This window comes from Wolffia australiana, chromosome 5 (assembly GCF_029677425.1).
Source record: "Wolffia australiana isolate 7733 chromosome 5, ASM2967742v1".
Lineage (NCBI taxonomy): Eukaryota > Viridiplantae > Streptophyta > Magnoliopsida > Alismatales > Araceae > Wolffia > Wolffia australiana.
The window spans coordinates 1668496-1678673 of record NC_135839.1 but is presented as its reverse complement, the minus strand read 5'-3'; the positions used below and the strand labels follow the sequence as shown (position 1 = coordinate 1678673).

Here is a 10178-nt window from a genome sequence, read left to right as displayed (position 1 = left end):
TTTCATCAGCAAGCTATGGTGCTGATCTTGATTTTCTACTCATCTGGTCCCTTAAGAGTCAATATTCATGTGTAAGAATTTAGGTCTGGAATATTATCTAGTAATCATCAGGGAGAAAATTGTATTGTCTATGATGGTGAATATGTTTTTTTATGTTTTCCACGATGTTCATCTGATGCTTTAAGTTTTCATTCAAACTAGTGAATTTATAAATTGGTATTTTGAGCGGTCAAGGAGTAATAATAAATAAAACCCCAACATCCTATCGACTGATAAAGTTTAATCAATTAATTCATTAAATTATGTAGAATGAAATTCTGTACACAAACACTGTAAAGAGATCTACAGAATAAATATTTATGAAGTTAATGAAAGTATATGTTCCCCAAATTTAGCATAAGGGAACACTTTTATATCACAAAACTTATTCGGATCAGTTTATTTTCATGAGGGATGAAGAAAAGTGATTTATTTGAGCTTCATGGAGTCTTAAAACAGATTTCAGACATTTTTGCTTGATTGGAACTAAGGACAAATATCATTATTCACAAAACAACTAGGTATGAATGAATAAAACCCATAATTAAATGGTTCATAACCTTATGTTATGCTCAATGGTGTTTTGATTTTGAGTTTTATTGATCGATTTCTGTTTTTCATGAGTCATAATTGGTCTAGATATAAATTGCTGGAGCCAGTTCACTACCTCATGTTGGCAACTGAGATATAGCCAAGAGGAGCACATATACTGCTATATGTTTAGTTAACTGTGAAATATTATTCTGAAAACTAAATTATATGATTATCTTAGGCTTCTCACATATATACTATGTAAAATTTCTCAATTTTTATAAACACAGTCTAAAATACAGTAGTTTTATTTGCAGATGTGATATACTCAATTCTTGACATTGTTTATGAATGCTTTACATATTGATCATCTACAAGACATTATATTTCAAATATTTATAGATCATAATTTGGATTTCTTACATATCTCTATTGCTAACTTTACAATCATGATATATATATCATGCATGCAAGAAAAGGGTCTAGTGTCTCAACTCTGATCCTTATATCAGATTTTTTAAAGCTCTCTTACATGGGGGGCTCCCCATAACATTTGTATGTTATAACATCCAAGAAATTTATTCTTGTATATTCTTATATTTATACATTATGATTGATGGTTTATAAGCCTGAAAAAAAATACAAGGTACTTAGTAAAAACTTTCAATATCCATAGAACATTCAACGATATCTCATACCTTTTTTACCTTCCTGAGCTTGGATTAAACTGCATTGCTTGAAAAGCCACCAAAAAAAAACCCACGTTGAAGCTAAAGTACATTGGAAATAAAAATCACACCGAAATCAGTTATGCATGCTATGATTTGGAAATTAATTATTACTCGAAATAATTAACAATGAGTTGTGGAAATAACCCACAAAAAATACATATAAACATAACCAATTTTGAACATTTACTCCAACATGGATTGGCGATGTTGGCTTCCATCATGATCTAGATGTCTCTTTGGAATGGCTGTTCAACCAATCGATGATATCATCAAGCACTTTAAATATCATTTCATCCGATTCCCCTTCAAGAAGAGCATGATAGGCATCCTTGTAAAGTTGGAGCCGCTTATCAGAACTTGCCGCCTTCTCATACAATGCTTTGCTTATTGATGTATCTGTTACAACATCAGCTTCCCCATGCAGGATTAGAAGTGGAAGAGATACCTGGAATAGAAAAAAAATGATATTTTAAATCTTAACGGTTATTGATGGGAATTGAACAAAATTTTCATCAATTTTAAGACAGATGGGCAAATGATGTGCCGAGAATAGTCATGTTTCATGAAAATATTTAGTTGAAATAACCATATGTTACCAGGTAATACCTCTTCAAGTCTAGGTTCTAGCTCCTGAGTGGTTCGTAGAAGTTCAACTGCAGTCCTTAAACGAGGCTTATCCTTGTAGCAGATGACATTAAACGAAGTCTGCATAAAACAATAAGAAAGATATTTCTAGAATGAAATAATTACAAATAAATTTCACATTGAGCGAGACGCAAGTAATACTAATACTGAAATGATTTTTGGACAAAAAAATGCGCAAATGAAATTGAGGTGGTAAAAAAGTCTATCGAAATTGATATAGTTTCCTAAGAATGCTGTGTTGGTTGAATGTTAAGATTGAGAAGATGAAACAGAGAAGAAATAGGAGAGAGTATAGAGCGGTCCACGCGAAGAACCCCACCACCCAGAGAGTGGGCAGATGATGAAAATAAAATAAACTTTACTATAGGGTTCCTATCCGTATATGGGGATAATGACTTTAGGAAAGTCCAGATATTGAGTTCAAAAGGTAAAACACATGCATATATGCTTGAGGAACTTGGCGTCTTGAACATTGGATAGATGATGAAGAGAAAACCAAACTCAGTCAACTAGAAGATTCTCCACCCTAATATCTGGATAGGAACCTTATGAAAGAGAAATGGAAACAATACCCTAACTTATAACAGTGTCCAAAGTTAGAGTTTAAAGCTTTTATGATTCCAAGCATTTTATGTAAAAATATCCATTATGATTATTCTTTATGAAGTAATCAAACGACTGTACAGCTCCAACGAACCAGAGGTATCAAATCCCTAGGAATAGCAGTGCTGGCTGACATGGAATTTTTTTCATCTTCACCCTTAAATTTAATCTCTATCATCAACAGGTATGAGTGGTTTCAACATGAAACCATTCTGTTTCAATAGAAATAGGGAAAACAGTTGGGGGAATGAAGTAGATGAAATGGTTGGATTTTGCAACATGTTCCAAGTGGATATGATTGCAAGAGCCAAAAGACACGAATACCACTCAGAAGAGTAAAGACTGGACTCCCTACTGGAATGTTTAATCACGGATGTCTTTGAAGATGACAAATTCAACAGATGGATGATGACGGAATGATCAAAAGTTGTATCTTAATTTAAAAACCAATGGATGATAATGATGATATATCTTGGAAATCAAATAACGGTGGAAATGTCAAATCATCACCTATTGATGGATGAAGGAGATAATGAAGATGATGGTTATAGGAGATAATGAAGATACTGATGACAAAATTGATTCATCATTGTCATCATTCACTCATCAGTGCCTAAATGCTAAACACAATTTTTGGTTCAGGCCAACCTGATCTCTCTTCTTCAAGTCTTTGAAGGCCATCTCTGCCAAGTCCTTCTGAGGAACCAGCTTTTTCCTTGGAACAATTCTTGCAAGGAGGATTAGAATAAACACCAATGGCCAGGGTGGAACCAAATCATCAGCAATCTGACAAACATACCCAGAAAAGGATCAATTTTTTATGGGTTTTCAGCTTAAAAGTAGTTGAATTTGATGGCATAAAAAAGGCCGGACCTTGCACATTGGGGCAACAAGGATAGCGCCATCCCATGGGATAGCCTTCTTCAGGTGGATCTTCAAGGCTACCGCACCGCCCATTGATTGACCAAAAAGGAAGCTTGGGATGCCCTTGTACTTTGGGTTTTCTGTCATTTGCAAGAAAAATCAATCTGAAAAGCTTTCCTAGTAACTGCTTCAGTGTCCCTAGTTATTGGGTATCAGCATTGTATATAAAATATTACTTAGAAACTAACGATTAATCTATATGAACGTGAAAAGCATGAACGATATCAATAATAGGATGCAAAGAAAAATAGATGGACCAAGAATCAAGGTTCATGAACTACTGAAAAAAAATCTAGAGAGAGCCTGTCCAAAAAAATCCACTATTTATATCAAGCCTTCTAATAAGAGACCACAAGAAGCCTTTATCTAACCCAAATTAGTGATAATTCTTCCCGGGCCCTTTTAAATATAAATTCATATTTCGATAAGACACTAGAACCTTCGAATTGAGAATTTTCTAGCCACCTAAAGTGAAATTACATGCAACATAATAAATTCTTAAAATTAAAAGAAACAGACAGGCAGAAGAACAGAATAGGAATAAAATAATTCCAAAATCATAAAAGATACTTGGTTTCAAAATACCTCTAACTATTTCACAGGTATTAAAATAGGAAAAGTCAGCTTTCATTTACAAAAATCAACAAGGACTAACCTTTTACTTTGGAGAAATGCTCGATAACATCCTCAACAAGAGTGTCAAAACTTTCAATATAACCATGCAGCCCATCCGAGAGACCAAATCCCGGATAGTCCATTGCAAAGACACCAAACCCTGAAGATGCCAATTTTCTTGCAATCCCTGATCATAAATATGTTTCATTCAAACCTTGAACATTGATTTAAATGTTGAATCAAAAAAGCAAGGGAAATATACCTTCAAAGAAAAACGTGCAAGTGTCTCCATACCCATGGCAGAAAAATACAAGAGCTGTTAATCTAGATTCTTCCGGAAGCCAGGTCTTCGAGAAAATAACTAACCCTCTGGAGTTTACATCATACGACTGCAAGGAACCTTATCCAAGGGTTAGAACTACAATAACCAGCATCAATAAGTTTTTTGCATGAAATGAAGAGAAACGAATGAATTGTTTTACATAAGTTACTGCATTTTGAATTTTTGTGTCCTTAAGTTATTTTTTTATTTTTTTAAGATAAACAGACCAAATTTACATCAATCCTCCCATCTTAATCTGAATATAAACCTTTAATACTGAGATACATTCTTTCCAAGAGCGCATTGCAGAAGCCTGACAGCTGGATGCACGTGCAGAGATCCTTTAAATGAGGGAAGGTCAGAAAGGGGTGGCATTGAATCTTGTTTCATGACAGTCATTACCCAACTTGGAAGCCAAGATTGTCCAAGGGCTGGGCCGCAGGAGAGACCTACGACCAGAGGGAGAGAAGTCTGCCGACTCCTTTAAACAGTCATCCACCTTCTATCCAAATCTGCTGTGTAATTTGATCATTCTGGAACGCTTATTCGTCCATCATTCTTGGATCTCTTCAGGAGGCATTTACATTTGATTCATGATTTCTTTATGTAAAATTATGTGATTCATAATTGGAATGGAGCGTAACAGAACAAATCTTAAGAAATTCAAAAAAAATAAAGGATGGGGCACAGCTTTCACCTCTTCTGATGTTATTTCCTCATGCTGCTTCTGAAAAATAGCAATAGGAAAAGATGTCAGGAATTTAAGTAAATTGAAGAATGGCCTGAAGTGTAGAATCATGACAGCACAAATAGCAATAGATTTCAGTATGCAAGATTATTTTGTATGCGGCTTCACTGTAAAAAGATTTTTTTGTCACAATAATAGCAGGATTCCCCCCAAAGCCCTTCTCTAGGGAGTAATAGGAAACATTCTTCTAAATAGTTTGTATAATCACCAGCAGAATATCACTGTCAACAGAACTACAGCTAAGAAGGGGAAACATAAGAGTAGGAAATGAGAGATAGTCTGAGGATCTCCCTATGGAGTCCTCCCTAATGTCCGGAGCTCCTGCCACTGCTCCTGTCAATTGGTCGAACTGGACTGACATCTGCTGACTTTCCTGAAAAAGTTTGTATCCCTTCCTTTCACGCCAGAGAGTTATTTAACTGCTTTCCACAAGTGCGAACCAGTGCACATGCGTCTAACTGATGGATTTTCTCTTCTGTTTTCTGTGATACGTTCTTAAAAAAAAGAACATATCAAATTATTACCCATAAAATTATCATTTTTGAAAAATATTGGCCCCAGAGTAACAAATAAGGTTCAGTTTAACGAAAAATTTTGGAGCTCCAATTTTTGTATTTAACTTAATTGCTCCAGATAGCAGAATATGATTTTTCTTAATATAGTTATACATTTTTTCAGGAAGAGAAAACCAGGAATTTGTGCAGTTCAAGTGAGACATAGTAGTCACCAAACAACCCACCTGGATTGGAGAAACAAGGTTTTGGTTCAGACATGGACTTTCTTTTCAAGAACATAGGATTTGGCTGTCGATCGCTTGATCGAATTAAAAAGCCAGAGAAAATCCAAAACTAGAGATATTAACTAGTTGTCTTGGAAACAAGATATTAACTAGTTGAAATGCTTTCGAAAGAGAGGAAACTGAATAACATGACAAAAAACTAGAGAACTATTCTCTCGCTCTCAGTGAATAAGCCGACAAAGGGGATCATTGTACATATTCTCTTGTTTTGGATATATTGGTAATTTGTTCTAGAGCTTGCCCACCTATAAAAAGATAGATAAACCCAGTGTCTCCGGAGAGAGTTTTAATTGGCTGCAAGTGCAGCAGGATCCTTTCACTGCCCTGCATCTTTCGGCCCCTCTTCACCATCTTCTCTCTATCTTCCAAGATATATCAATCCTCTATGCCAAAATGAATCCTTTTTTCTCTATCAGTATTATCCTTGAGCCACAACACATTGTGATGCTAAAGGAGCTAAACTTTTGAGGCAACTGAACAAGCTACTTGATCCCACTAGTCAACAAGGTTTACTCTTGAGTCCAAAGGCGCATAATGAAATCTATGAATAAACAAAATAGAGTTTCACATGTAACCGAGAGAACTAGAGCATTCTGCCGAAGAAAAAACAAAATTAACTCAAGGAAGAACAAAAATCACAACAAAATAAATTTAGGTATTGGATGGATCCATTAGAAGTAAATTGGGGGCCTTAAGAGTAGAGCTTGTTGTCCAAGGTCGAAGTTGTCATCACCATCAAGAAATCATCATCACAAGCTTGTTTGGCAGAAATGAGTGAAGAGAGAGACAGACAGAAAGTGGAGATTTAAGGATGATGATGATGATGATGCGGATCTCCCAAGATCGATCCAATAATGACAGATCTTGAGAAAAACAAATTATTGTAGTCTCTACCCCAAAGAAAATCCAGGAACGGAACTGAGATTGGTAGGAAGAGATAAATCAATGAACATCCGAGAATGCCATGTTGCAGGGCATCGCCTGATCGGCACCCTCCTCCCTGAAGAGAATGACGTCTAGCAGGATGTTGCCGGATTGGCTTGGCACTCACCCAGGAGCTATCCAGAACAAGGGGTAACCCTTTTATTTATAGAGGAATGGTGCCAGTGCTTAATAGGGCCCTGCACGCGCACCATTCTTGATATATGACTTCCTCGTGTACCGCTTGGGGAGGTTAGCATCACATAAATAAGATGAAAATGACGACAATTTCCCCATCGTCATCCTATTCACAAATGAGTGAAAACAATGATGACAACCTCGTCATCATCAATGTCATCCTGGATCAGACAAATGATGAGGAGGAAGACAGCTCGTCATCATCTTCCGATCATCTTCATCAGGGATGACAAACTCTACTTACAAAGGCTTTGAAATTCAGAATTCACAAATGATATAACACAGGGCGATATTAAGTCAATTTCAAAGAGAAAAAGTGAGCGCTAGCACATCTAAAATGTCTCATTTTCTGGTCTGATGAATTATCTAATCAGATATCCTAATAATATGGTCCAGCGGGGCCATTTGTACTCGAGCCTTGATCTATAGACTCTTGGGCCCATTATGGCACTAAACATGCATTAATTATGATTCAAGGTGAATGATAGGTTATTAGAAGCAGTTAGAAAGGGGAACAAGAAGAAGCGAGTAAGAAATCCAAGCAGTAACCTCAATTATGTCCAAAGGATGATAAGAACTTTGGGAATTTTTTAAAACCATCGGTAATTAAATGGGAAAATTAGAGGTGGACTTTTGAGATTAAAATAAAAGTAATTACCTAGAGAACAGTTAGGAAGCCCCAATTTAAGTGAAGAACGAGGAAAAGTGACGAAACATACATAATTTGGAAAGAACAGAGCCAACAAAGGAAACAACGAAGCAATTCACCCACGAGGAGAAGGTTTTAGATGCAACATACAAACTGCAGATAATCTGGGAAGATCATCCACAACCGTAAAAGCAGAAAGATGGATTTCCAGAGAAGAATTTCTCCAGCTGTTCTTTTTTCTTTCAAACGAAGACTGATTCGCAGACAGAGAGATTCGAAGAGCCAGTGATCGATCTCCACCTTGTGAATCGTTCCTTAGGCTTAACTCAAGCGAAGAACAAGTAAAATACGAAGAAATATCCATAATTTGCGAAGAAGATAAGCAACAACGCAATTCACCATAGTGAGAAGGTTTTGGGTTCAAAAAACAAACAATAGATCAATCCAGAAACGTTATAAACAAGAGAGAAAGAGTAATCTTACATTGAAGAGGCAGTGATCGATCCCCAGCTGAATTTCCTTAAACGCGCTGCGCAGCCTTCTCCTCTCCGGCGCCTGGTCCAAGTTCATCGTCCTCGCCATTCTGGCGAGCCCTTCTTCCACGCCTTCCAACCTCATCTCCGCCGAGAAGCCACCCTTCCTCTCACAACCAAAGATCCCAAATTTAGCCTTGAAATCTACTCACCCACCACCCCAATTATGAGGATTGATTGACCCATTACAGCTCCGATAGAGACAGATCGAGAAATCGCGCAAATGGGTTAGAGAGAGAAATCGCACCCGCAGAAATTGTGGGTGTTCTTCGATGGATTGATGCAAACGAGGCTGAAGAACGCATCGCACTCGCCAAGAACTCGGGCAATCGGAGATGAGCGCGGAGACGATCTTGGGAAGACAAACCCTGAATTTTTTACCGATTGTTGGCAGAATTCTACAGTGATTGAACCAATCTAACCTCGGAATTGTGAACATGGGCTAGAGAGAGAGAAGAGAGAGAAAGGGAGAGAGTGAGAGTTGGAGAGGAGATGGATTCTCCATTGGCGGGTGGTGGTGGTTGATTGAAAGTAACTGGATAGACCGAGAGAAAAAGAAATTTATACCCATTTAAATCTCCAAGAAAGTCGCTATTTTTGAAAATCAATTAAATAGTATCAAAGTTGGGTGAGGGTGGTTTCGTGGTGCGTGTGTAAGTGGGATATCTACGCTCGTTCTTCGCTTACACACTCTTGAAATTAACTGAAAATGACGGAGGAAGAACGAACTTTATACCCATTTAAATCTCCAAGAAAGTTGCCATTTTTGAAGATCAATTAATTAGTATCAAAGTCGGGTGAGGGCGGTGTCTTGGTGTGTTTGTAATTGGGATATTTACGCTCATTCTTCGCTTACACACTCTTGAACATAACTGAAAATGACGGGTGAAGAAGGAACTTTCAACACATTCAATCGCCATTGAAGTAACCATTTTTGAAGATTAATTGGCATCAAAGTGTTGTGAGGGCATTCTTCGCTTACACACTCTTGAAAGTAACTGAAAACGACAGGGGAAGGAATTTTCAACCCATTAAGTCGCCATTAAAGTTGCAAGTTTTGAAAATTAATTAATCTTAAAGTTAGTTGAGCATCTTACTACCATGGGTGTATCATTGGAATTTTTATGATCGATCCTCGCTTCCAAAATCTTTGAGTAATTGGGTGCGGCAGCAAGAGAAGGAGCTTTTAACCCATTAGATCACAACTAAGTTTTATGTTTTTGAAGATTACTTAGTATCAAAGTTATGTGAGAGTCTTCTCATCATTGGTATGTAATTGGATTAGGATGCTTGATGCGACCAGAGAGAAGTAACTTTAAGCCCATTTAATCCCCATGAAAGCTGCCACTCTTAAATATGAATTATTGTTGAAGTCAGCTGAGGGCCTCTTGTCGTCAGCATGGACAACTATGGTCGGTGGGTAATTAGGATTTTTATGATCGCTCATCGCCTAGAAACTAGTGTAAACACAAAAGATTTTAATATATAAAACCTTGGTAGGTGGCATCTAGTGGATGACTGGATAGGTTTATGAGGTAAATTCAGCTGAGGGTGCAGTAGAAGAAAGAATAAAATATCATGTTTGGAAGACTGTCGTATTAAAAAAATTTGGCCCACGTGTAGAACAAGGTATACCCTAAGAGAGAAGTAACTTTAAGCCCATTTAATTTCCACGAAGCTGCCACTTTAAAGATTAATTAATGTTGAAGTCAGCTGAGAGCCGCTTATCGTCAGCGTGGACAACTATGGTCGGTGGGTAGTTGGGATATTTATGATCACTCCTAACCCAAAAAATATTCTAAACACAACATTTTTAATATATAAAACCCCCTAAGATGACGTCGAGGGGACAGCTAGATAGCTTTATGAGCACAGGCTGTAGGTTAGTTGTATCGGGCAGCAGTATTATGTTTTTGCCAA

At 37.1% G+C, this 10178-nt stretch overlaps 1 protein-coding gene across 2 annotated transcripts; it reads right to left on the bottom strand.

Moving 5' to 3' along the window:
* Nucleotides 1-1390: 1390 nt before the first annotated feature.
* LOC144702998 (alpha/beta-Hydrolases superfamily protein) lies at nucleotides 1391-8801 on the bottom strand. 2 transcript variants are annotated; one of them, XM_078575056.1, is made up of 9 exons: nucleotides 8506-8801; nucleotides 8209-8361; nucleotides 5108-5137; nucleotides 4351-4477; nucleotides 4129-4275; nucleotides 3423-3553; nucleotides 3198-3335; nucleotides 1908-2006; nucleotides 1391-1746 (listed from the first exon to the last, which is right to left on the bottom strand). In XM_078575056.1, exons 1-9 carry the CDS (start codon nucleotides 8695-8697, stop codon nucleotides 1519-1521), a joined length of 1245 nt encoding a protein of 414 aa, XP_078431182.1. In that variant the 5' UTR covers nucleotides 8698-8801; the 3' UTR covers nucleotides 1391-1518. The 2 variants fall into 2 exon arrangements, with proteins under 2 accessions (XP_078431182.1, XP_078431183.1); XM_078575057.1 differs by having other exon boundaries at nucleotides 8209-8365; nucleotides 8506-8639.
* Between the last annotated feature and the right edge of the window lie 1377 nt (nucleotides 8802-10178).

Excerpts from the sequence above, each read along its gene's own strand:
- LOC144702998 (XM_078575056.1), bottom strand. The coding sequence starts at position 8,697 with ATGTTCACAATTCCGAGGTTAGATTGGTTCAATCACTGTAGAATTCTG. Across the intron at positions 8,362-8,505 it reads AACACCCACAATTTCTGCGG|GGTGGCTTCTCGGCGGAGAT; the intron begins GTGCGATTTCTC and ends TGTGAGAGGAAG. Across the intron at positions 4,478-5,107 it reads AGGAAATAACATCAGAAGAG|TCGTATGATGTAAACTCCAG; the intron begins GTGAAAGCTGTG and ends GGTTCCTTGCAG.